The sequence below is a fragment of the Camelina sativa genome, chromosome 17, assembly GCF_000633955.1.
Source record: "Camelina sativa cultivar DH55 chromosome 17, Cs, whole genome shotgun sequence".
NCBI lineage: Eukaryota > Viridiplantae > Streptophyta > Magnoliopsida > Brassicales > Brassicaceae > Camelina > Camelina sativa.
Window position 1 is genome coordinate 6,902,917 of NC_025701.1, and position 27,492 is coordinate 6,930,408.

The 27,492-nt window shown below is 35.1% G+C and overlaps 6 protein-coding genes and 1 pseudogene across 6 annotated transcripts; 2 read left to right on the forward strand and 5 right to left on the reverse strand.

Moving 5' to 3' along the window:
• On the reverse strand, window positions 2,121-3,182 carry LOC104755793 (protein PLANT CADMIUM RESISTANCE 2). Its single transcript, XM_010478260.1, has 4 exons — window positions 2,958-3,182; window positions 2,781-2,852; window positions 2,467-2,679; window positions 2,121-2,375 (listed from the first exon to the last, which is right to left on the reverse strand). The coding sequence occupies exons 1-4, from the start codon at window positions 3,043-3,045 to the stop codon at window positions 2,293-2,295; spliced, it is 456 nt and encodes a 151-aa protein (XP_010476562.1). The 5' UTR covers window positions 3,046-3,182; the 3' UTR covers window positions 2,121-2,292.
• LOC104755796 (protein PLANT CADMIUM RESISTANCE 2-like) lies at window positions 4,649-5,713 on the reverse strand. Its single transcript, XM_010478261.1, has 4 exons — window positions 5,534-5,713; window positions 5,338-5,409; window positions 5,026-5,238; window positions 4,649-4,902 (listed from the first exon to the last, which is right to left on the reverse strand). The coding sequence occupies exons 1-4, from the start codon at window positions 5,619-5,621 to the stop codon at window positions 4,820-4,822; spliced, it is 456 nt and encodes a 151-aa protein (XP_010476563.1). The 5' UTR covers window positions 5,622-5,713; the 3' UTR covers window positions 4,649-4,819.
• On the reverse strand, window positions 7,376-8,562 carry LOC104755797 (annotated as a pseudogene).
• LOC104755798 (uncharacterized protein At1g24000-like) lies at window positions 10,687-11,469 on the forward strand. Its single transcript, XM_010478263.2, has 2 exons — window positions 10,687-10,860; window positions 10,953-11,469. The coding sequence occupies exons 1-2, from the start codon at window positions 10,770-10,772 to the stop codon at window positions 11,300-11,302; spliced, it is 441 nt and encodes a 146-aa protein (XP_010476565.1). The 5' UTR covers window positions 10,687-10,769; the 3' UTR covers window positions 11,303-11,469.
• LOC104755799 (21 kDa protein-like) lies at window positions 15,511-16,552 on the forward strand. Its single transcript, XM_010478264.2, has one exon. The coding sequence runs from the start codon at window positions 15,653-15,655 to the stop codon at window positions 16,271-16,273; it is 621 nt and encodes a 206-aa protein (XP_010476566.1). The 5' UTR covers window positions 15,511-15,652; the 3' UTR covers window positions 16,274-16,552.
• LOC104755800 (HMG-Y-related protein A-like) lies at window positions 16,940-18,038 on the reverse strand. Its single transcript, XM_010478265.2, has 2 exons — window positions 17,885-18,038; window positions 16,940-17,785 (listed from the first exon to the last, which is right to left on the reverse strand). The coding sequence occupies exons 1-2, from the start codon at window positions 17,948-17,950 to the stop codon at window positions 17,258-17,260; spliced, it is 594 nt and encodes a 197-aa protein (XP_010476567.1). The 5' UTR covers window positions 17,951-18,038; the 3' UTR covers window positions 16,940-17,257.
• Window positions 18,403-22,413, reverse strand: LOC104755801 (putative clathrin assembly protein At1g14910). Its single transcript, XM_010478266.2, has 15 exons — window positions 22,124-22,413; window positions 21,952-22,021; window positions 21,769-21,866; window positions 21,448-21,586; window positions 21,198-21,325; window positions 21,013-21,105; window positions 20,835-20,885; window positions 20,626-20,691; window positions 20,468-20,533; window positions 20,313-20,393; window positions 20,144-20,224; window positions 19,872-20,054; window positions 19,702-19,780; window positions 19,497-19,612; window positions 18,403-19,356 (listed from the first exon to the last, which is right to left on the reverse strand). Exons 1-15 carry the CDS (start codon window positions 22,211-22,213, stop codon window positions 18,574-18,576), a joined length of 2,124 nt encoding a protein of 707 aa, XP_010476568.1. The 5' UTR covers window positions 22,214-22,413; the 3' UTR covers window positions 18,403-18,573.

Consider the following 27,492-nt stretch of genomic DNA (forward strand, 5'->3'; position numbering starts at 1 on the left):
GAAAAAAATCGAAAAGAATAAGCCGTATATATAAAAGGGAAGAAATAAATACCAAGACTCATATCGTAACCACGGTGCTTGAGTTCACGGTATTGTTGAGTCAAAGCACAGAGCTCACAGCAGAAATGTTTAAGGCAATCTCCACAATCATCACCTCCAATATTGTACTGAGCTCTCATCTTTTTACGATAGAAACACGAGTAGATNCATTCAAAGATCCAAAGTTTAAACCATACAACAAAAGAGGCACTCCCCAATGCCAGACAAAGAAAGATAAAATAGATCAACAAAGAGTCCAAGAGAACTTTGAAGCAATAGCTAGGTAGCAGGTTGCCACATGTGAGATCAAGGTTTGTTGAGAGGTCTTCCATGAGTAGCTCAATGGTAAACAAGTTGGTCATAGTCAAGCAAGGACTTAATGACGCTGAAAAGGTGTTCTTAGCGAATGGATGGTGATTGAAGTAACTAGCTAAACAAGTCGATGGAGAAGTGTTGGTCAAGATTTCTCTAAAACCATACTCACGCCGTTGACAAGTTGAATTCCGAGCTAATAAGCCATAAGACTTCAATGATTGTTGAGCAGTAGGGTTCAGCAATGGAGCTGGCATCAGGATTTTTAAAGAACGGTTGGAAACCCATGACAATCTAGGTAGGTTCTCTCTCACAAAGTTGCCTTGGCAAAGGAGATTAAGAATTCTACACACGATTTGACATTGGTTTACCGCAAGCAGGGATAGATCATACCAGAGCTGTAGAACTGATGGCGAAAGATGGGTGTGGAAATTTAATGGTGTCTCAAATAGACCATAAGATTGCAAAGGATGATACTCAATCCGCAAATACCTAAAGACAACTGCAGCAAGGTTCCATACAGGGTGTGTGAAAGACCAAAGCGTGACTGATGTTACCTTTTTCCAATGGAGTCTTCGACCATCGGTTACCAGGAGACAGAGCAGAACACGGCAAAGGAGACACAGAGAAAGTGAGGTATTGGGCTTTACCTTGTTAATACTGCAGGGTTGGTGGGAGTTGAAGAACTTAGGCCTGTTTTGGCTTAATGGGCCTATCCTGAAATCTAGGTCCACTAGGGAAAACCCTAGTTTCAGGATGAAGAGCCGCCAGGGATGAGAGTGGTGGCCGCCCGAGAGATGCGGAGAGGTCTGCGGTGCAGGGTTCTCCGGTGAGTGATACGTCGGCGGCATCCTGCGGTGAGTGTAGTAAGGTGTGCCATTACTAGCTAAGTCCACTGGGGAGAATCCTAGCTTCAGAACTGTTTGCCAAGCTAATACATGGAAAAGACGATTGCCTGAAATAAGCCGATAGATTTGTGCTCCAAGGAGCATCTCCGGTGATTGACAGGTCGGCGGGAGACGTCGTTGGCCTCTGTTTGGTTCGACTATGGAGACTAGGTCCACAGGGGAAAATCCTAGTTCCACAAGTAAATGACATGGTGAATGGTGAAAATTTGGGCTGCCCGAGTTTGACAGAGAGAGGATCTCCGATGAATGATAGATCGGTGGGAGCATGCAATAGTTTTTGGATGGGTCTAAGACAAGTTTTATTAGGGATTGAAAAAGGGTTAAAAGGGAGAAAAAGTAAAGAAAAAACTTAAAGAGAAATACACTAATCAGAGAGGGAACGAAACAAGTAAAAGCTGGATCGATTAGATCCCGACACCGACGAGCAGGAGCCTTGCCGGCGTCGGAAATTTTGGCTGGGAAAGGGTTCTCGATACTCGTGCCTAGGAGAGAAGAGCGTTAATGATGAGCTGTTACTATCTTGATCTCCTTTTTTTTCCTTTGGTTTGAGTTAAGATTAGTCTTCTGATGAATGTTCGTTGAAAGTCGAATAAAAAGACAAAATAAAAGTAAATACATACATATACATATAAATTCACGACGAAAACAATAATATTTAGCTACATACATCATATATATATTCACATAAATACAAAAAATCAGTGGATTTCTTTCTTTTTGCAGTTGCAATTAGTGTTTTTCGGGGTTTCTTTTGTTTTAAAATGTAATATATTCACATAAAATGTAGTTATATTCAACGTATATAAAAAATCAAAAGTGTTTGATTTAATTTATCATATTAGTTTATAATCATTTGGGTCATTGGGCGTCACTTTCTCGTTATATTATAACACTTTTGATTTTTTTATATACATTGAATAAAATACTCAGTTTCAAACTTTCACAACAAGCATATCAGACAACACAAACAGAGGATTAATATCAAACATCGTTTATTTTAGTACATAATGAATAACATTAAAGAAATAAAACTTTAACGGTTCATGCCGCCTTGGAAGACCGGAGCACCCATCGCCACACCTCCTTGGTTCTGTCTCTCCACGTTACCGGCCCATCCTAAAATACCACATTTTTTTAATAAGAAATGTCAATTTTTTTTGCGATTGCAATAAAGAAACCTAATGGAAAAAAGAAGAAAAATAAATACCAAGACTCATATCGAAACCACGGTGCTTGAGTTCACGGTATTGTTGAGTCAAAGCACAGAGCTCACAGCAGAAATGTTTAAGGCAATCTCCACAATCATCACCTCCAATATTGTATTGAGCTCTCATCTTCTTACGATAGAAACACGAGTACATACATCCACAACCGATTACTGCGGTTATCAAAGCGTATAGTGCTCCAGCCGTACCACACGCTGAAAATTAATTTATAAACTCCCAATTATTTATCTTTATATGTTAAACTTGACAAAGCTTTCTCAGAGTTTTGTGTGTTATAAGTAAGTAATTAACTTACAGGTGGATCCTTGATCTACAATCTCTGCTACTTGGCCGAATGTAATACATGGACACCAGAACGTGATACAACCTGTCCATTCATTTTTGCAAGACATATATTAATTTAGGGTTGTTTACTTGTTTCAGCTGCTTTAACGTAGACAAATACAAGCAAATGTGTGAAAAGAGTAATTACAGTTGGGGCAGTCGGTGAAGCAATCACAGAAGCCTGTGGACCATTCCCCTTCAGCATGAGGCTTGGCATGAAGGTGTTGAGCTTCCATGGAGGGAGAGAGATTGAGTGAGAGAGAGAGACTAACTTTTAATTAATAGAGAAAATGTGTTTAAGGTTTTGTAACAAAGGAAGAAGGATGGCTGTGTGTTTATAAGGACGTCACTGGTTCGGTTCCATTATTTATTTAACTCGTCAGAACCTCAACCTTGTTTTATCTTCAAAGTAGCCATCACCGTTTACTTACTATTTCCTTGACTTTTTCCAAGTCTTTCTAGTTTTTTTTGAATAAGGAATATATTTCAAATTTTTAGTGGATAATGTGAGGGATGAGGTATGCGAAACAAACTACACATATATAAAACTGTTTTCCCTATTTCTCACCAAAAAAAAAAAGAAGAAGAAGTTAGACTTGGCATTACAAATTTACAATGACTCACAAATTTCACAACGATAATTATTACTCTAAGCGCTACTTCTAAGCTATCATTATTTGTTAAAAAAATTTACACTAATAGAAAATTTTCGGTTTTAGTTTTATTACTCTGAATTCTTCTAATCCAATCACTATTTTACATTTTTTTGAATAAAGTCTTTCATCTAAGCAGTCAACAAGTTTTAAAAGAAAAAAAAAATCCAATAGGTTGAAGTATTCAGGGTGATAAAACTGATGATTTTTTTTTTTGTTTCTAAAGCTTTTTTTTCCAAAACGTTTACAAATCTCTCCATGAAATAGCCACTTGATAATCGTTACAAAATAAAAATCCACACGTTAAGCAAACATCTAACATACCTGACTCTAATTAATACATAACCTTTTTTTTTTGTTTTTTGGTCAAAAATACATAACTATAACAATTTGCAATAATGGTGTGATTATTAGAACTTATAAGTAAGAAAATAACTTATATTTCAACTCTCCAGTAGACCAAATCAAATCATTAGAGGTGTAGTGGCACTGCCAGTTGACCAGATATACGTGTCAATTCTTGACCGAATATTTTTAGTCAATTGTGTGTTCTAAGGATTAAATTATTATATTATATACTAAATATGTGTAAATATGTGTGTATATAATATGTTTGACAAAAAAAAATGTGTGTATATAATATAAGCTTATCGTACTTTACATTATTGAAATATTGAAGGTGTAAAATATGCAAATTAGAACGTATCAACGAAAGTATATTAAAACGAACATGATGTTCCCTAAATATGTAGTTTCAGGGAAGTTACGGTCCAGCAAGTCATATATTGCGTGTTTTATCGAGTTTCGTGGAAGTGGAGTTGTTTAATTTACTATACTATCTTGATCTTGTTTTTTTTTTTCCTTTTGGTTTGAGTTAAGACTAGTCTTCCGATGAATGTTCGTTGAAAGTCGAATAAAAAGACAAAATAAAAGTAAATACATACATATACAAATAAATTCTCGACAAAAACAGAAAAATTTAGATACATACATAATATATTCACATAAATACAAAAAATTGGTGGATTTCTTTCTTTTTGCAGTTCAAATGGCAATTAGTGTTTTTCGGGTTTTTTTTTTGTGATGTTTTAAAATGTAGTTAATCGTCTGTGTAAAAAGATAAGCAAAAGCCTCGTAGCCTGTAGGTGGTTACTACTTAGTACTTACTATTGTTTGGGTCATTGGGTGTCACTTTGTCGTTATATTATAACACTTTTGATTTATTGGGGGATATACATTGAATAAAATACTCATGTTCAAACTCTCACAACAACCATATCAGACAACACAAATAGAGGATTGATATCAAACATCGTTTATTTTAGTACATAATGAATAACATAAAAGAAATAAAACTTCAACGGTTCATGCCGCCTTGGAAGACCGGAGCACCCATCGCCACACCTCCTTGGTTCTGTCTCTCCACGTTACCGGCCCATCCTAAAAATTAATACCACATTTTTTTAAAAACGAATGTCAATGTTTTTTGCGATTGCAATAAAGAAACCTAATGTAAAAAAAGAAAAGAATAAGCCGTATGTATAAAAAAGAAGAAATAAATACCAAGACTCATATCGAAACCACGGTGCTTGAGTTCACGGTATTGTTGGGTCAAAGCACAGGGCTCACAGAAGAAATGTTTAAGGCAATCTCCACAATCATCACCTCTAATATTGTATTGAGCTCTCATCTTTTTACGATAGAAACACGAGTAGATACATCCACAACCGGTTATTGCGGTTATCAACGCGTATAGTGCTCCAGCCGTACCACACGCTGAAAATTAATTTATAAACCCCCAATTATTCATCTTTATCTGTTAAAATTTGACAAAGCTTTCTCATATATAATACCGTGTGTTATGACAAAACTTACTGGTGGATCCTTGATCGACAATGTCAGCTACTTGGCCGAATGTAATACATGGACACCAGAACGCCATACAAACTGTCCATTCATTTTTGCGAGATATATATTAATTAAGATTTTTTTTTTTTTCACTTGTTTCAGCTTTTACGTAGACAAATACAAGTAAATGTGTGAAAAAAAAATGGGTGAAAAGATTAATTACAGTTGGGGCAGTTGGAGGAGCAGTCACAGAAGCCTGTGGACCATTCCCCTTCGGCATGAGGCTTGGCATGAAGATGTTGAGCTTCCATGGAGGGAGAGAGAAAGAGAGAGAGCTTGAGTGAGAGAGAGACTAACTTTTAGTTAATAGAGAAAATGTGTTTAAGGTTTTGTAACAAAGGAAGAAGGATGCTTGTGTATTTATAAGGACGTCATTTTGGTTCCATTATTTTTTAACTCGTCTCAACTTGTTTTATCTACATAGTAGCCATCACCGTCTACTTTACTATTTCCTTGACTTTTACCAAGCCTTTCTAGTTTTTTTTTTTATAATTAAGGAATATATATCAATTTTTAGAGGATAATGTGAGGGATGAGGTATGCGAAACAAATTAACTACAAGTCTACAAACAAACAAACTGTTTTCCCTATTTCTCACGAAAAAAAAAAAGTTATTTTTTAGACTTAGCATCATTACAAATGACTCAAAATTTTACAATGATAATTATTACTTTAAGCGCTACTTCTAAGCTAACTAGTCATTATTTGTTACTATTTAAAATATATCTTATAATAACTAATAAACGATTTACACTGTAGAAAAGTTTCGTTTTTAGATTTATTACTTTGAATTTTTCTAATCCGATCACTGTATACATTTTTAAAATAAAGTCTTTCATCTAAGCAGTCAACAATTCATTTATAGCACGAACGAACGAAGCTCAAGTTAACTTTTTCTTTTAAGTATAGACAGAATAAGTGATTTTAGATTTACATTTTAATGAATTTTTATCATAACTTTTTACTAGTGCTATTAATACTAACCAAAATCAAAAATCTATCATTTAAAACAGTTACGAAAATAGTGCTATCCTAATGTGCTATTAGTAAGCATTTTTCTTGTAGTGCAAGTTTTTTTTTTTTTTTTTGGAAAAATTCTCAATAGGTTGAAGTATTCAGAGTGATAATCATAAACTTGATGATTTTTTTTTTGTTTCTCAAGCTTTTTCTCCAAAACGTTTACAAATCTCTCCATGAAATAGCTACTTGATAATCGTTACAAAATAAAAATCCACACGTACGTTAAGCAAAAATCTAACATACCTGACTCTAATCGATACATAAATTTGCAAAAATGGTGTAGTTATTATAACTTATAAGTTAGCAAGAAAAATAATTTAAAATAGATGAAAATAAAGAAAAATAGCTCAAGTCGACCGTATCAATTCTATATTTAATTACGACAACGATGAAATCATATAGAAGATGTATAATTGCACGCAAGTGACTATTTCCCCCTTTGACCGATATTGTTTTCAAAAGACTGCTAATATGATTTTCAATTTAATCATTATTTCCAGGTCCCCTCCCCCCACCAAATCATTTTGCAAATTAATTTGTGTTCTAGTTTTTTGTATATTAGTAATAAATAGGAAACCTTTGATCAAAAAAAAAAAAGGTAATATGGAAACAAAAAAAAAACATACTACTGATACGATGTTTATGCATTATTGAATAATGAACGTGTACAGATAGTTAATATATTCAAATTATTATTTTGTTTGTCCTAAAAATTTGTTTGCCTCATTTTAAACCTATTTTTTATTTCGACTAATTCTAACTTTACAATGAACAAATATTAATATAATGTTTAATTTAAATAAGAACTTCCACCGATAAATCAAACTATTTAACTTCTAACAAAGTCACCACACTTAATGTTAATGATGAGGAATAACGTACGCTAATACCATGATAAAAAAAAAATAGAGGAGAAAAAAGAAAGACAAGAGCATATAAAATATTATTAATTGTTTTTGTGTAACTTTTTCTTGTTATATTTTAATAGTTTTGATACATTCGGATTATACATGGAAGGAATTACTCACGTCCAAAGATATGATCAACCTCGTTTTAATAGATATGACAAGTGAATTACATTCAGAAATTAATCCTAGCGGGTCATGCCGTCATGGACGACTGGAGCAGCCGCCGTCGCACCTTCTTGGTTCTGTTGCCTCTCAACGTTCCCCGCCCAACCTAAAAATACCACATCAAAAACGAATGTTAATGATGTGTTGCGATTATAATAAACAAATAAAATGGAATGAAAATAAAAGAGCCAAATAAAAAAATATATATACCAAGATTCATATTGTAACCGCGCGCGGTGCTTGAGCTCGCGGTATAGTTGGGTCAAAGCACAGAGCTCACAGCAGCACCAGCAGAACCAGCAACAGCTACAATGTTTAAGGCAATCAACACAATTGTTACCACTAATGTTGTATTGAGCTCTCATCCTTTGACGATATAAACACGAGTAAATACATCCACCACAACCCGTGAATACATTTATCAACACGTATAATGCTCCAGCCACACCACACGCTGAAAATTATAAACCTCGTCACAGTTATTTATCATTCATTATATTTTATTGCCTTGTTAAATTTGACAAAGCTTTCTCATACAATCATGTATTATAACTTTGTAAGTAACTTACTGGTGGATCCTCGATCTACAATCTCAGCGATTTGGCCAAGTGTTATACATGGACACCAGCACGTAATACAACCTGTCCATTCATTTTTGTAAGGTTATATAATAATAATAAAAATTTATCTAGATAAAAGCTTTGACACCTATAATTACTTTTGTTAGAATATTCTTTGTTCATATGTAAAGTCTAAAGTGATAATGAAAATTAGATAAAGCATAAACAGTAGATCTATAATAACCAGCTAAAAAATTACTCATTTTCACCTTTTTACACGTACAAAATATATATAAAAAAAAAAAAATGTGAAAGAGTGATTACAGTTTGTGCAGTCAGAGAAGCAATCACAGAAGCCTGTGGACCATTTTCCTTCAACATGAGGATTGGCATGAGCTTCCATGGAGGAATATAAAGGGAATGAGAGAGATTAACATAAACGAATTGAATGATGCTTTTATATATAAGGACATTAAAATGTTTATAAATCTTTCCATTAAATCCATGTACGGTGTGGGAGGGGACTACTGAAAGTTTTGCGTTTAAACAAGTCAGTCCAGACAGATTTTGAGTATAACTACTGCAATTTGCCAAAAAGGTGTAATCAACTAATTAATAGTAAGTTTTAACTAAGAAACTTAATTAAAAATATAGATTAAAGTAAGCAAGAAATAGTTCAAGTAGATGGTATTATTTTCATCTTTAATTACAATGACGACCAAATCCTATAGAAAAGGTCTAATGGCACGCAACGCTGCCGTTTTGACGTTTAACGTTTTGCCGCCACCCTAATAAGTTAGATTTTATATTAGAACATCTCGACGAACAAAGTTTCTTTTCTTTAACCAAGCCAATTATATAATAATGAAGCTCTAATTAAAGTATTAATAAAACAAATAAAATAGTAATACCGAGGGCGACATCAAAACCGCGGCTGTTGAGCTCGCGATAAACTTGGCTTAAGGCACAAAGCTCACAGAAGCAATGTCCCCACATTCGCTACCCTTAAATTGTAATGTTTTCTCATTTTGGTGCGATAAAGAGTATGAGAAGGTTAGCGATGACATCAAGGACTCAAGATTCATCATCGACACTACTACAAGATACTTTCAGGCGATGGATGCGAGAATCTTCTCAAATCCTTAGAATGTTTTGAAATAGTCAAACAAAGTGGAACCCTATGCATGCATATATATATCGATCATACAGTTTATGATAATTTATGATGATACTAGTTACATCGTTGAATAATGGTTGGCCTTTAGGAAGTATTAATTTGCTCTTGAAGCTTTTCAAGATGGATCATTAATTTATCGATCTGCATATTATTGTTGTATCGACGATTCTTATTAATAAAGGGGGTAAATTATGCAACTCATTGTTCAAGTAAGAAACTCATCTCCACCGTTTACAAAATATATATGGACCTATGCCAATTCCTAGCCTATCCAATTTGGTTGTTTATTATCTAAATAAACGAATTGGATTATTATCAACAATAAATTAAAATTAAAACTATAATAATTAATTGAATTTCCATGACATAAGAGAGATAGTGGACTATTCTTACCACGATGTTATTATTAGTAAATTTACACGTACTCTTTCAGTAATTACTTTTTTCCAAAGAAACTATCAAATTTTTTTTCTTATTTGTAAAATAAATTGGTATCCGTTCATTCTGATCATATGTTATGAAAATTAAGTTAGTCATGATATTAATAATTAAAGTCTTGAATATATGTTTAAATAATCAAGCAAATTATAACATGGTAGTCAATTTTTTTGGTTTTTTTTTCTCTCTCCAAAATGTAATGTATAGTAATTGAAAATTAAAGGTGTTTTTTTTTTGTAGTGATAGTTGTGTGAAAGCATTTACTGACATTTATCTGACGATTTTGCTTCTTGAATGGTTTTAGTTACGTGCTAAATGGAAGAAAAATATTGCAGTACACAAATTTCTGTATTCTTCCGCGTAGGTATCCATTCTACTTTAACAAACTCATTATGAACATATATATATCAATTAGTGAGCCATAAAATAATGTTGTCATGGCGATTCACATTCACCACACGCTCAAGCATCGTCTTTTCTAAGTTTAAGAAAAGTCTCATATCCAACAAAATAAGATAAAATAACTAAACAAGTTCGAAATCGGGTTGCTAAATAATATGTGACTCAATTTATGTAAGTTGAGTGACGTGTGCCTATATATTTGTATTTATTCCACAACATTCACTAGTCATGTCTAAGTTCACAGTTAAGTTCATAACGTTCACATGGGTTGATAATCGTATACTATAAAAGACAAAATAATAAAACGCGTTTTGTGTTACATGAAGCTCATAGAGCAAGAGTCATTTAAGAAGAATTTTACTAGTGATCATATATTTCTAAAAATGTATCTCAAAACAAAATAATTTACGTAAAACACTTGCTTGATTGAGTTAATCGACACACAAACTAGGCTGTTGAAATCAATGCGGTCTGCAAATTTTATTTACTCCCATGTACCACATATTAGTCTGCAAATCAATGTGGTCTGCAATTCAAATACTGAAGCTTTAGGTTAGTTTTAAAAAGATTCCACAAAGTGAAAAAGTTAGATGGGTGGGGTTAGGTGATTTTATTTAATGTAATTGTCATAAACCTCTGTCTTTCTATATAACCACATTCATTATACTGAGAAGGTTATTATCAAACCCACACATAACATAGACTTCAAAAACAACAAAAAAATAGAGAATGGCATTAGTGGAATCTACTCTTGAGTTTGACGTGAAGTCTCAGGCGGACGACCTGTTTAAAGATTTCATGAAAGCAATAAAAGACTATGGTAAGTCTTCAACAGTATTACATACATCTTATTGATTAATCTGCTAACTATGTTTTCGACTAAACCTTTAATTTATATGTTTCAAACATAAGATGAGGTTGAGATCAAGGCTGAGGATTGGGAGAAAAGAGAAATTACGATAAATGTGACCAGCTCTGATTTTTTTACGAAGTACAAGACGTTCAAATTAACCGCCACCATTACTCCTAGGGATGACGGTGATGGCAGCCGTGTGAAATGGACTGGCAAGATCGAGAAGATTCCCGATGACATCCACGTCGACCCACACATCCACGTTACGCCTTCGGAAGATGGTGATGGTAGCCACGTGAAATGGACCGTAGTGCTCGAAAAGATTTCTGATGGCATCGACGACCCATATCTAGCCATCAACACAACTGCTTATCTCATCCAGATGCTCGATGGCAGAATCCTTAAATAAATACGTCCTAACTTGCAAGGTTCGGTCTACATTGCAAAACGTCGTCTAAATAAACTGGCATACATATCTATATATATATATTTATTGCAATAAACGTTTGGTATTTTGGGGATGTATGGACTCGATCGTATAGCTATATTATAAAAAAAATATCTATTGGCATATTATTGTTGGACCGGATGATTATAATTTTTCACAACTGGGTGATCTAATTGGCGGCTTGTGCAACTTGTTTGCTTAATAAAGATATATTCTCATGTTCTCCTTTACCGTAAAAAAAAAATTATGGAGAAGGCAACTTGATGAGTAGAGATATTTATTTCAAAATTACAGAACCACTTTCAATCTACACTATAGTTTACGTTGTTATGTGTTTACAATCTATCGTCATAATGATGACTAAATCTGTTTACTTCCACTCGATTTTACGGTAGTAAAAATGCTTTTATAGAAAAAAATTGAATTAAGTTGGTCGGTTGAAAAGACATTTAGTATTAACCACTACGTTTATGTTATGATGGTAGAAAAAAAAAAAACAAAATTGGTCTGCACAATTTATATAATCTCCCATGCATATACGACATAAATTATTTAATTAATTGTTCATTAGCAGAATGCAATTTATATAATCTCCCATGCATATACGACATAAATTATTTAATCTGGACCATACAGATTAAAGACATGAGTATATGCATCCACATCCTGTGATCTTCAGTAGGAGCGTGTAAAACGCACCGGTCGTACCACATACTAAGATTAACTATACTATCGGTTAGATATTTACATTAAACCGTTTTTTATTTCCGAATAATCATTGTTATAACTGGGAAACTTACAAGTGGAAACCTCGGTCCACACAATCTCTGCGACTTGGCTAAATGTAACGCAAGGACACCAAAATGTTATACAACCTGCAACAAATAAACATTTATTAATCGGTTATTTTTGTTATACTTTTTTAGAAGATAATCAAATTTGGTCGTAAATTAAAAGATTTGTAATCTAAAAATACATAACAAACTACAATCAATATATGGATCAAGTATTTGTTGTGATGAATTTTTTTTAACTATGAGGAGATCTCTGTAACCCCTTTATGAATACGCACTCATAAAGGAAGAAAAAAAAGTGTGTCATGTGAACATTAAACGCATTATTAAGTTGAAGTAGATGAATTACTTTATGTGCATAGACATACCAAAAAAAGGAAAAAATGAATCCATACGAAAATGAAGAAAGTGGAGAGGTGGTTTGATCAGATAATTAATTGGATGTATCATGTATGTATCATCATTAATCTTATAGGCCTTCTTTTGTCTGTGTCATTATTAAACATGGACCATATGGTATATCTGGTAGCTCACTTTGTTTTTATATCAAATAACAGCGTGTTGACTGGGACAATTTGGTGAAGTAGTTGTACAGACAGGTTCCATTTTCAAATATAAATCGATACGTAGATTAATCATCGAACAAATAAACAGTTCAATTGCATAGTGATAGTTTCATTTTTCTTATGATATACATTACTAATATATAACGCCAAAACGAAGAATGACAATATTTGAAATCAGTAAGATCCGCCATATAAATGTAAGATTCCCTTTATTTATTTGATTATATTTAAATTTGCTTTTTTTTTTGGTTTGATCTTCTTTGTTGGAGATGTACCTGTCGAGCCCACCGCATAAATGTACGATTATTATATATTGCAATAACCAAATTCATAGATGAAAATATCAAATCAATCTTGGATCTAGCTGCCACTGCTATGAGTTTAAAGGCCCAACCATAGTGTAGATAGACCACAATGACTCAAATCTATGTATTTTGGTGTATGTTCGAGGTTAAACTCACGTTATTAAATATTAACACACTCTCAAGCAAATATGGCTCAATAAAGTAATTAAATCATGACTTATACAAGGATTGTAATGCATAAAGCATAATACATCTTGACCATGAGAAATTGTCTACAAGAGATGATCTAAGCACAGTTTTGAACTTCATTATGACTAATGGCTTCTTATTAAAATGGGTAAATACTAAATACTAGTAGTATTTACTAAAATTTGGAATAAAGCATACGACTTATCAAGAGAAGAGTGATAAAGCGCTTAATTGCTCAAGAGGCACTTAAATTGGGATCGAGATGAGATGAGAAAGCCTCTTTGCTCCATAAAGGCATAAACCAAGTGTTGGTGTTGATGGGCCGTAAAGTCACAGGTCTTTTTTTGGGTTTCAATGTAGTTATGATTCCTGGAGATTGATCTTAAACCTTACTTTTTCCTGATGTAGTAACCAACAAGCGTCGATCCCAAAAAACAAAAAAAGTACACAACCACAGAAATACTTTTACCAAATTTGTTTTTTTTGGTAACCAATCAATAAGACTATCTACAATGTTTGTTGTTTACAACAACCACTTTTTTATTTTTCATACTTCACATCATCTTTTATTTCTTCCACATCATAATTCAATATCTACATCACTTTTATTTCTTACTACAATAGTTTGTTTAATAAAACTACAACATCATACCCCACCACCATTATTATTTCATATTTTCATTTTATTTTTACTTATATTTTTTGTGATTACATAATATTAGTCACAGTTAATATCAAATGAAAATTCACGGTCATTGTAAAACAGTTTTGAATTTAAACTAATTTTACATTCATTTAAAAAAAACAAATGAAACTATAATATAAGTAAATATTAAATAAATTTATAAAATAAGTATCTAAATTAAATGAATCAAGTATCTATTTATAGAGGAAAAAAAATGATGAATTTTTGGTATAAAAATATTTAAATAAAATATTATATCCTATGAAATAATAGATCTCAAATAATTGGGTTGGATAAAAAGTATCTAAAATTTTAGCATCTAATAGAAATAAAACACAAATTTTTATCTATATATTATTATATAATTAAAAAATCATCCACTTATTATCTGCCACGTGACGACCAAGAACTACATTTTTGTGCTTCAATGGTGTTGAATCTTTTCAATGCTGTTATCTCCGTATCAGCTTATTTTTTTTTTCAACTCCCCCATTGTAGTTATTGAACAGTTGAATAAATTATTCAACAGTTTAAAAAGTGACCATTGTATCTAGTCTAAGTTTTGAACTACAAAAAAAAAAAAATCATTGTATTGATATAAATATTAGTTTTTGCAGTGCAAAGTTCTAATTCTAATACAGAGTCTTTTTAATTAACAAATGAAGGCTTAAATCGTATATTTGATATCGACGAATCATTATAAAATATGCATGAGATTGTTTTGTTATTATTATTAACCAAGCATCTAATATGCATTAACATGATAGGGAATGATTTAAACGTTACTCATCAAATCCTATATAATAATCCCTATAATCTTTAGTCGGCTACCTCCCCACTACACATTGTATTAGTATGCACACTCACTTTTAAACAAGTGGTATTTTAAGTGGACTTTTCTTCTTAAGAAGCATGGTGTGGATCGTTTACTAAAACGATCATGCCGTCATTTTTCTTTTCTTTCACATATATCTAAATATAGCATTATATATTCCCATATATAATCCCATATAAGTCATATAAGTACATATAATTCATCATGTCCTATATTTTTCTATTGATTCTTAATCAAACAGATTCAACACTAAAATATGTAAAATCTAAAAAGATGACTATTAAAAGAAAGAAGACATCATTATCATTAGTAAATGAGTTGGAGCATTTTTGAGAAATTAATCCCATAGAATGTTTGATAATTACGCGTGCGGATATTTTTCTTCTCGGGTAACTTATTTTTATTGGGCAGAATTAATGAGAGTAGGCGAATCTCCACATACTCCATGAGAGTCCCACCATAGTGTTCACGTACGAATCATTCGTGGTCGAGATTGGAACTAGTTACTGTATGTCCACCCAAAAAGCTCACTTGCGAGTTGCGACGACTCATATATACGGCCATATACCTAGTTTTACTAAAAGTTACAGTATATAACATTTGATATGTTATGATTTTTTCTTGGCGGCCACTGGTATCTAGCTTATGGTTTTATTTGAAAACAAGTATAATTTCAAGTCTGAAAGTGATAAGCATAAAGAATGTAGTTCCTTTTAAGGTACGGCTAAGAGTGAATCTACCAAGCCTTCCTTTTCACACCAACCAGAGATAAAAAAAAATACACCCGACAAAATGATTAGTGGGATGATAATGTGATTATTAATGAGCATGAATGGGCAAACATGTCAAATATCTCCATTACTCAATATGCCTACATAAACCCTCCAATCTCACAAGAAAGTAAAACAGAGTTATAAAACTTTTAAAAAACTTCAAAATGGGAAGGCAGCTTTGCACGACGACGTTTCTCCACTTGGTCGCCGCCTTACTCTTCATTTCCCGGACAATCTCAGCCGTCCGTTTCCTTCATGAACAACCAACAATCGACGACCTAGATTTCATCCGTACGAGCTGCAACGCAACGCTTTATCCCGACGTTTGTTATACGTCTCTAGCTGGCTACGCCTCCACCGTACAAGATAATCCGGCGAGACTAGCTAAGCTCGCCATCGGAGTTTCCCTTTCCCGCGCAAAATACGCGGCGAGTTACCTCTCCAAACTCGCACGTCGCTCTGCTCCTGCTGCATCCTCTGCCGCCGTCCACGACTGCGTATCGAACGTGGGAGACGCCATGGACCAGATGCGCGGGTCCCTGAGGCAGCTCCGGGAGATGAACCACCGTCGTCCCGGAGCGCCGACGTTTAGGTTTCAGATGAGTAACGTGCAGACGTGGATGAGCGCGGCGTTGACGGACGAGGAGACGTGTACTGATGGGATCACGGAGGAGATGGAAGACGAAGAGACAAAGACGGCGATATGCGAGAGAGTCGGCGACGTCAAGAGGTTCACGAGTAATGCGCTTGCTCTCGTTAACACCTACGCCAACGATGGAGCCTAAGCTAATTATGCTTAGGTCTTAAAATATAGAAGTTATATATAAAAAAATACTTGTATATATAAATATGGTGTGTTAAAGTGTGCTTAATTAGTGTTTTTCTGTGTATTCGAGGCTTTGGAAACCGAGTTGGAACTCCGAGTTTGTGTGTTCTCATCAAATTATACAGTAATCTATGTTTGATTTGTATTAGTATGTGTTGCTTGCTGTAGGAGTGATGATGGATATAATGATAGATTGGTTATATATGATGAATATAACATTGGTTACATTAGAAGTAAACCCATATTAATTTGATGAACATTGGTGGATATGATTGGGATGAATTTGGCCATCATATCAGCATTTCTTTTTATTATTATTGATGAAATCAATATCTCACGAATCGAAACCCGTGAGAGGATGATTAGATTAGAACATCCGACTATGACATGAGTTTGCCCCCTAAAATTTGTCTGTTTGTGGCCCACTAAAATCTTTACTAAAGCAAAGGTTTTGTCCGTTTTGTTCACGGGGATGGATGCCAATGTACAATTTCACAGTGTGTGTGTGTTTTCGTTGCAATGAATGGAACTGCGCCAATGAATACAAACCAAACTACTAGATTTGGTATACAAACAATAAGTATCTGATCAACTAGACATAAACCAAAAAGCTTCTACAACTCCATTCACAGTTTCTATTTTTACGATCACTGTTTTATAATTGAATCCAGTTTAGAAACAATGTTTTAAAGACATGGTTGTTCAAAGAGAGAGAACTAAAAGTTTAACATAACACATGCTAATTAAAAAACACAATAATGATACACACTCGTCCCTACTCCCTAATGTTAAGTCTTAATCTCCTCCCAAGGACTAAGCAGCATCAACAACAACAACACATCTGAGAATCAAATACGAATTATACTAAACCATCTACTTAAAAGCGAAAAAGTACCACTCTTTTAAGAGATTCCAATTATGATTTGTTTTGAGTTGCATACACTCAACACGCAACCGGCGCAACCGCCGTTGGCTTAACCTTCGGAGGTCTCCCACGTCCTCTACGCTCACCGGTTGCCTGAGCTGCGGGCTCCGGAGCAACAACCTTACCCGAATCTGTTCGTGGTCTCTTCGGTGGTCGTCCACGTGGTCTTCCAGATCCGGTCTCCTTGGGCGGCTCAATCGAAGTTTCCGATGGATCTCTCTGCTTCGGTGGACGACCACGAGATCTAGGCGGATCTGCAGAGACTTTGGCAGCAGCAGCAGCCGCAGCGGCGGCGGATTCCGCCTGAGTTTTCAGTTTGGGAGGACGTCCACGACCACGCTTGGGAGGAGCAAGTGGATCTGGTTTGATATAATTGTTTTTGACCATGAGAAGCTGACCAGTCTTCTTCATCTGGTTGAGATGGTAGCTAAGCAGCGTCGTGTGTGACGGCGGTAAGGTTTGTTGAGTTGACTCGATTTGTTTAGCAATCGTCGTTTTGTTGCTACCGTTCTTATCGTTTAGTGCTTCGATCGCTTCCATTATCATCTAAAAATCGCAATTCTCAAAAATTCAGAAACTAATTTGAAAAAAAAAAAAAAAATCTGACTATCCTATCAAAATGTATTATGGATTTATTTATTTTACCTGAGGATAAGGTGGGAGTGTAAATGACTGACTCTGAGATTCCGATGAATGCTGATCTAACGCCATGTGAAAGTCAGAGTGAGAGTGTGTTCGGAAGGGATTTTATAAAACAATTGGGAAAGTGGTTTTCATCATATCAACATTCATCAGAATTCACGAATCATATATGTTATAGTAGAATAATAGAGTTGATCGGACGGCTGGGGTTTCTCAGCTTTGTGATTGATCTAACGGCTGTGAGTTTATAGCTGTTTTCTCCTGCCGGATTACTGACGTGGACATAATAGGGTTTGACTTCTGACTTTTTTTAGCCTTCAAATGACGTAATTCTCCTCGTATTTCGATTTTTTAACATTACCTTTTTGCTAAAAAGCCTAAAACTAAAATTTACAACATACAGTATTACAATTTACAACAGACAAACGACATAACCATTAGTAACGTTTTTGCTAAATCATATTTCAAATTATTTTGTTTCAATGTAAGACGACTTATGTCTTTCATATTTTTCACCAACGTAAAATGAATTTTACATTTATATATTCACCCTTGAGTTCTTTCTGTATATAATAAGCAGACCAAGATTTGCAAGACTCAAAGAAGAACAAAGATGATGATGTGATTCTATTATTACTCACAAATCATATAAAACAAATGGAAGCATTTGAGAAAATTTACGAATATGCGAATCACAAGAAGCCAGTACTGCCGAAGGGGTTGTTGCTGTCATGTTGTTGTTGATGAGCACCTCCATTAACCGGTAATCCCCCAAAACCCCCCGTGGTGGTGTTTTGCGCTTCTGAAACGGGGATTGCCGGAAATTCCCCAAAACCTGTGGTTTTTGGCGCTTCTGTAACCGGGATCACTGGAAGCGGTTCTGAAACCGGGATTACTGGAAACTCCCCAAAGGCTGTGGTTTTTGGGGGTTCTGAAACCGGGATTACTGGAAATGCCCCAAAACCTGTTGTGTTTGGCGGTTCTGAAACCTGGTCTACAGGAAATGCCCCAAACCCAGTGCTGTTTTGTGGTTCTGAAACCTTGACTACTGGAAATTCCCCAAAGCCGGTGGTGTTTGATGGTTCTGAAACCGGGATTGCTGAAAATGCCCCGAGACCGGTGATGTTTGAAGGTTCTGAAACCGGAACTACTGGAAATTCTCCAAAGCCGGTGGTGCTTTGTGGTTCTGAAACCGGGACTATTGGAAATTCCCCAAAATCACCAAAAGGATTTGCAGCGCTGGGTGCAACCTCAAGCTGTGGTTGCTGCTCTTGCTGTTCCTGATGATAGGCTGGCTCGTAGGGACCAAATGGGTTGTTTGCAGCTGAAGGCGGTGCAACGCTGTTTGAAAATGCAAACGGGTCTTGGACCTCAAATGGATTGGGAGCTGGAGCGCCATAGGCCGGCTGTTGGGCAGCAATGTAGGCTCCATTGTCGTATAGACTGTTCAGGGTGAGCGTGTCTAAGCCACCCGCCTAGCATTTGTTGCAAACAAAGATGGTTATGATTTAGAAGCCACAGATTTAATTTACCAGCCCCAAACTGGCATATGCAAACATGATAATGGCAAGTAATTGATGCATGCCATTATCAATAATACAAGAATACATCTTACCAATTGTCTCTCAGTGGCTGCAGATATATCATTGCTAGGTGTTGTGACCAGGGCAAGCTCCCATCCTGACGAATCCAAATCTCTTGCTTGACCAAAACCAAACGTCGAAAAATCATCTGTATACAGAACGGAATCATAAATGCGATCAACAACTAACAAGAAAGGTAAACTTAGCGCCCTGGTATATATAGTCCAAGAAGCTCACCATCAGTGGAAACCAAGGCCAAAGCAAGTGCATTTTGGTCTAGGATTTCTAACGGATCAGGTGCATCATCGTTCAGACCCTGAGTGCAACATGAAGAGTATCAGAGACAGAAGAATAACAATGACAGAAATATCGAAAAATCAAAATAGTATGTAATAAGCATTTCTCACCAGTAGATCATCTGTATCAATGATATTCCGTGGAGTTTCTGCTGAAGGAGGAGGCTGCGAAGAAGGTTGTGTCTCTTCAGATAGAACAACGGTACCATCTGAAGGCAATGGCGGTTCATGTTCTTCATGCGAAGGTTCAACATCTTCAGAATCAAGCCCCTCATCCGGCGTATAGGTCAGAAGCTGTATGTTGACAAAAAAAAGTTTAGAAATTAAGTTAAACAAAAAAAAACCATGGTTTTTGTAGGACCATTTCTGGAATATATACGTACCAGTGGCCCAGATGTGACGTCAACCATTTGAGGTGCATCTCTCATATACTCCTCCATTGTTACAAGAAAAGATTGTGGAGGCTTGAAAAAAACAAACAGAGTTACATCGTAATAATAAAGTACTTACCATTACAAATTGAAATTTAACAAGCAAGTTATTATCTGATACCTCTCTTAAAACAGGAAACTGGAAATTCCTTGCAAGTTCTAATCCTTTGCAAACTTCATAAAAAGCAGAAAGATTGCCAGCCTGCATCGATAGACTAATCCTTGTTAAGTGAAATCTCAATGAATCCACAGAAAAAAATAACTCAACAACTTTACCTGCAGACCCGCGCGCTTGTATATATCAAGGGCCTTGATGGCCTCATGTCTTGGCATTTCAAAGAACTGCAGTATATGCATATATGAAACAGTAAGATATCAAAGAACACATGCAGGGAGAGAGAGTAACTCTGGGGGAAAGAAAAAATTGGGACTACCTTTTCTACTAGATTGATTATTCCTTCATTGATGGCACAATATACTTTAAAGCTCTCCTTCAACACCTAAAAATACAATATTCAAAAACAACTCAGAACTTAGTTCAAACTTCAAACTGTTCTTTCCGGATAGGAAATATATGACCCGTTACTAAGACTAGGATATATGTAAAATTGTGAGTTATGTGTCCAGGCTTAGTTCAACCTACCAGAGCGAGTGCATATTGAATTATGCGATTGTGCTTTGCAGCACCTTCTGGCTGAGAAAGTTGGAAGATCAAAGTCAGTTCATTTGTAAAAAAGAGAAGGCTGCTCCAGCACAATAGAAAGTAGTATGCGCTTTACAAAAACATAGTAGCAGAACTGGAAAATGCATCAAAGAAGCACCTTGCAACCAATGAGACGATGCAGAAGCTGCTGTAACGCTGGTAACTGTTCCAGGAGTTTTTCACCATCTAAATCCCTTGTTTTGCTATACCCCTGACAACAATGTCCAAAACAAAAAACCATCAGGAAAAAAAGGAGGTAGCCTGAAGCCAGGAAACCAAGCAAACACAAAAAAAAACTGATACCTTCTCCTGCCCTGGAGAAACTTTTGGAAGACGTTCAGCCTCCATGTCATATTTCAGAACTCTGAAGCATTCAAGCCGTTCCTCAAGAAATAATGCATAAGCACGCACCCACCCAGAACAATCCCAGGCTGCAAGACTCATAAAGCAAACAACCAATCAGCGGCAACTCTATGAATAAAAAACCTTGAAGAAAACTCATTTTGCTTCTAAAACATATATAAGCCCGTGAAAGTAGCAGTAAAAGACTCACCGGTTGGGCTAGACTCATCTTTGAAATTAGAAATCTGCATAATGCGTCCTTTTTGAGAAAAATTCAATAGCTCCTCTCTAAATGTAGGATCACCATCCCTCAGAAGCCGGTGTAAGACAAGTAGTGCTTTCAGTGCAACCTATCAGAAACACATACAAACGCTAAATCTAATAGGCTGATAGCAAACAGAAACGATCCTTAAAACAACCTAAAGAACATCTAATAATCAAAAACTCTCAGAAGAAAACTTCAAATCCTAAAAACACACATAATGATCATACTCAACGGTGCAAAATGACTATAACCACTCAAAATGAATACCGTCCAGTTTCTGGTTTTGTGCAATCGTCGGGAGAGAGCATGAATGCAGTAAGCAACATCTGCTCGAGGCCGAACTGCTGATGTTGCTAGGAAAATTTCTGTAAACAAAAGAAAGATTTCAAAACACACACAAACACAAGAAACAGTTACGATCTAAGAAAACAAAAATCGAATTCCAATTACTTTTAAGATGACGATCTTTGGGAGGACACTCGACATGGTTAGTAGCTTTCACTATGGCAACATCTAATTCCTGAAATTATGTAACCAAAACTCGAATCAAATAAGAGATTCAATGGATCGAGAAATGCTGAAATAGAGAGAAAAATCTAAAATCGAAAGGGAGGGAGCGTACGGCGTAATCGCTATTGACTCGGACAAGTCCGACTTTGGTGGTGTCTTTTAGGGCTCCATAAGCTCTTCGCCATGACTGAAGCGTTGCCATTGAAGAGACTCTGTTCAGATCTCTCTCGAATCAAATTATATAGTATATGTTATATTTTTTGGTCCCGAGAAAACCTCAGAGAAAAAAAATCTAAAGAGTGAGAAGAAAGAGGAAGAAACGCAAAAGAAAAGAGGAAGACAGATTTGGATTCGTCTCATCTTTATATATTTATTTTCCTTAATTTGTAGTATTGTTTAACTCTTTTTATTTGCTTTTTTTTTTCTTTTTTTTTTTTCTTTTTTACTTCAATCTCTCTTTTTTTTTTATTTGATCAAGTAGTGTAACTTTTTTTGTTTTTGTTTTTGTCGTTAAAACGATCGAGTGTGTGTGTGGCTTCGTCTTTGCCATCTTGGTACTAAACGACTGACTAAACGTGTTAGTCAAATGATTTCCTTAAAAAATAATGATAAGAAAAAAAAAAAGAAGAAGAAGTGATGCTTAAATTAATTTAGACGCAAAGGCATGCCGCTGAAAATTTATGTAAGAGGCAGACTATTTTATTTGACTCGATCTAAACTCTTTCTTTTTTGTTCGTAATGTTTATTTGTCAGCAAACTCATCTTCATTCACATAGCCATTGTTTTTATACATACGTCTCCGCGACTTATACTAGAAAATGTATTATTTGTGGGGGTTAACCATTTTTTATGGCTATTTTTTTTTCTTTCTAACTGGTAAATTTTTTTAAAAAAGGAAAATGAAAAGTGGGGTTGTCTTTTTCCGAAAGCATTCTTTTTATGGGACCTTTTTTCTACTAAAGATATTGTGGAAAAGCATTACCACCAATTCACCAATACTGGTGGGGAACAGAAACATAGTATATAGTTCATAGGGTTGTTATAGATGCAACCTCTAGTTATATCAATACTCTCACTGACATTTTTGATTGGTCGATTTGAATGTTAGGTTAGCTTTGATTTTAACAAGTTGCGAGACAATTCATTACCAATATGGATGTAGTTGTCAATACATATTCTCCTCCTATGTTTATTCATTGGGTTGTTAACTTGTTTATACAGATCTGAATGGCAGCAGGCCGTAATGAATGCAACTTTACCGAATCAGCACCGGCAACAATGTGTTGTTTCTTTACTTGTCACCACCATATTCTCTCCTACATTTTACTTATTGGGTTGTTTCTTTGGTTAAGGGGATTAAGCCCATTTATTTTTAGTAGTAGTATACAACAATAAGCCAGGACTAGTCCAATGATTCTCGCAGCAACAACCAAGCCCATCAAAATTCATCAGTCTTTTGATCCCCAACTCTGTTTGTTTTGGCATCAATCTTAATACAAACACCTACCATTATATTGTTAAATATAAAATTAACTGTTTTTTTTTCTGAAATGAATTACGCCAACCAGCCATGTTGTTATCTAGAATTTGGTAACTAGCATCGGGTATAATTGTTTTTCTATGGAGAACATATGATAAAACTGAAACGATGGTGTTGTACTGTTGTTTAAATAGATATGAAGCAACGGTACTTTAATTTGTCATAATAGTATCATTCAAGGAGCCATGCATGTAAACGTGTAATTAAATGGGTAAGTGGAATAAAAAACAAGGACACACCTCTTCGTTCTCATCACGTGATCACTGATCAGCCGCCAACGAAAGCAATTATGTTGCTTCTCCTCGCTTCCTCCGATGGGTACGTCAATCGAGACGATGATAAATAGTATCTTAAATACTAAAATTCTGTATTGTGTTGTTTTCCTTTTTAATTTATAACAAAATAATAGAAATCGTAAAAGCAATATGTTTGTTTCTCTCATTTTTGCTAGCTAGCCGCCGTAGTTCTAAAATTTGACATCAGGATGCAGGTAAAAATGTGAACTTCACATGGGCAGAGAGTTTCGTCGGAGTCTCTATAGTCTTAACAGAGAGATTCATGAATCTGGCATAGATAGATATTAACAAGAGAATAAAAATAAAATCGAAGAGCAAGCCTACATGTGATATTCGATGTAGGGACACGTGCGTATGGTCTCACACCATTATGTTTTTATATCCCCCCCACCCCGAGGACATCGCACGACACCTTGTGTCAGTCCAGTTCCAGATTTGCCGGCTTTATATTTATGTACTATGCTATATAGTTAGCTCTTTACATTTAATTTAATATTTATCCGCTTAACTGTTTCCAATTAATTTAGAGTACTCATTCGCGGTTCGAATCGCGATATTACGAATATACACACATATAGATGTTACCCAAACCATTACATAATATACACATCTATGATCGATAAAATTACTGTTAGGTGGATGCAAAGTTCTAAAGCGTGAATTATATACTCATCTTGTATTGAGCCTAAAACTAAAGTGTTGTTAGTTGAGACATACGAATATATGTGATGGCATGTTTGAATTTGTTATATTTTCAGCGTATCAAGGGTTGAGCACGAGTTATGAATCATGGTTTGTTTCAGTTTGACCATCTGATTTGATTATTCCTTTGTTGGCTATTCGAATCTTTCTGGCACAAAATATGATTTAGAAAATAAAAAAGCACACGACTTCACATACTTATATATTTAAAAAAACTAGCATTATAATCATATGTAAGATACTGATTATTAAAACATTGATGTTTTACATCTTACATACAATTGCAAATTAATTGTGGGGGTCTTTTATTGTTATCATTTTTGTATTCAAACTTTATTTACAAGCCCCCTGCTCATACAAAAATAATACTATAGTTCACCTGCTAATCAATCATAAATCCGATACCGGTAGTATTCAGTATTGGAAGGTTGAAGGAAAAACTAAGAAGAAAAAAAAAACATTTTAAAGAAGGAATATTATACACGGAACTACGGAAGTATAGTTTAAAATAAATGCAACACAATACAGACTCGTAACGGCAAGGTGTAGTAGATACTAGATACATATGGCAATGGTGTTTTTTGCTTTTGGCTAAAGCTGGATGACATGGGTACGAACACCACGTGAATGGACCAGAATCGATCGTACGCTACAATTACGACTCTGAATCATCTGTCTGATTTGTGCTTTCCAATCATCATAATACTCAACATCAAGCTTCAGCGGATTGTTCTCATCAACGAACTGTTGTGGATTCTCCATACCTCGTCTCAAGATCTCACCTGCTGAAAAGATACACATTTCTTTTATCAGGCGTCTGCTCTGATACCAATTGTAAGGGTATAGAGAAGCACAACACACTGATTCACACTTGGAACGCGCCAAGCCAACGCTTTTCTATTCAATCTTATTAACAAAATTTATCTTTTACAAGGATACAATTTTGTCTCGGCCCTTACTCAACCTATTCTACCCAATAGGATTGAACCCGACTAAGAATGAATTTGACCCTTCTTCTCTTTTCTATCTAAACACACACCTGTGTAGATCTAAGAGAATAAACTCACCCTCTCTCTTTTTAGCTGAGAGATTAAAACTCACCCTCTCTCTTTTCTATCTAAACTCTCACCAGAGTAGATCTAAGAGAAAGAAAAAACAATTCTCTGCGCACTTAATCACCACCCTGATTAACGTCACAGAGAACTGGGAACACCCCTTCTAAGCCTTATTTTTGTGGCTTCGAAGTTTACAACTGTATCAATATTCTAGAGTGCTCAACTTGGCTCGTGGCCTACTCCTAGAATATATATACACGATTTGAGAAACCCTAGAAGGCGAATCTCCAAGTATCACGGGATAAGGAAACTGCTTGTTTCTCAGCCTTATCCTTTCCTTAACTGTTGCGGAGAATATTCTTCATATCTCCAGACAAACGGAAACTGCTTGCTCCTCAAGCTTATCCTTTCCTTATTTATCGCAGAGAATATTTTCCATATCTCCAAGTACAATCTTGTCTCTATCTTCAAGACCACGTCAACAGCCTTCCTTGACGCATCATCACATCCACTCACGTCTTTCCACGTCAGCTCACACATCCATGTCAGCAACTCGGGCGTCTGTGATCTGATGCAGCTTCCTGATTAGCACAACGCTCTGTTCGGCACAACGACTTGTTCCTCACAGCGAGTTGTTCCAGAATCTACATTTACAGAACACTAACTTTCATGTTTAAACGGCGACACCTGTCCAGACTGGCTTGAGCTGTCTCCTACTATGCCATTTTGATTGGTTCGTACGTCATGCGCCCACTCACAAAAAAAGTTGCCGTCTGATTTTGATACTAAATTAAATTAACCAAAGCCTCCTAATTCATCAACAAGAGCCTTTCCCTTCCCTAAACCCATTTCAATTCTGTCCCTTACAAACTAACCAAATGTGTTTCTATTTAGCATACATATATAGTTTCCTAAGTAACAACTTGTTAAACATGTATCTAAGTTGTAAATCAATGAAAGAAAGCAAAAAAAAAAAAAAAAAAANGAAGATGGTAATTGTAATGTTGTTATTCATGTGTTTTTTGTGCCCTTGACAGTTAACACCCACGAGTGGTCTCCCTGCCACCTCATATCAATTTTTTGACAATTCATATATTTTTTTGGTTCATCTCTTTAGTGCTGATGTATTTATGCATAAATGGGATCTATAAATCTTATAAAATTTAAGTAATCCGATTTACAAAATACTTTGTTTCAAAATGAATATATATCAAGTTATCTTGGCTTTTATTTTTACTTTAGAAAAAGGTTGTTTATGGATACAAAGCACACTAAATTTCCATGACATATGATATGACACCATTGCCGTTTGATATCTTCTCCACTAACAAATACAAGAAAGGAACTAATGAGCGCACCTTTTTTTTTGGGTTAATCAACGAAAGCACTTGATTATCAAGTAAGACGATAAGCAATCAAGTAAAAGAAACATGTTTTTTAATAATAATTATCAAGTAAGAAACTTTGAAGATCTTGTTTTTTTATTATCTTTGCTAGTAAATTATACATACCGTAAGTCCTTCAGAGATCTAATATTCTCACGTGCAAGATTTTTAGCACATGTAGAATGTTTAATTTATTACTACTATTGTATTTTTTTAAGTGGTCAACAATTAATTAATACTATTGTTTATCCATACTCTCAAATATATATATATATATATATATAGGAAATAAATAATGTAATGATTTCATTATGCATCTGATAATTATATGTGAAGTAGGTAAATAAAAATAAAAATTGAGATATGTAAATTATGAAACATAAGAAGAACCATGTAACAATGGAGCGGTAAACTGTAATGGTCCATACGAGGGCAGTTCGTTCACACGGTGAGAGTGGTCTGTCTCAGGGCTTAAAGGGTATAAAAAGATTAGACACGTGTAA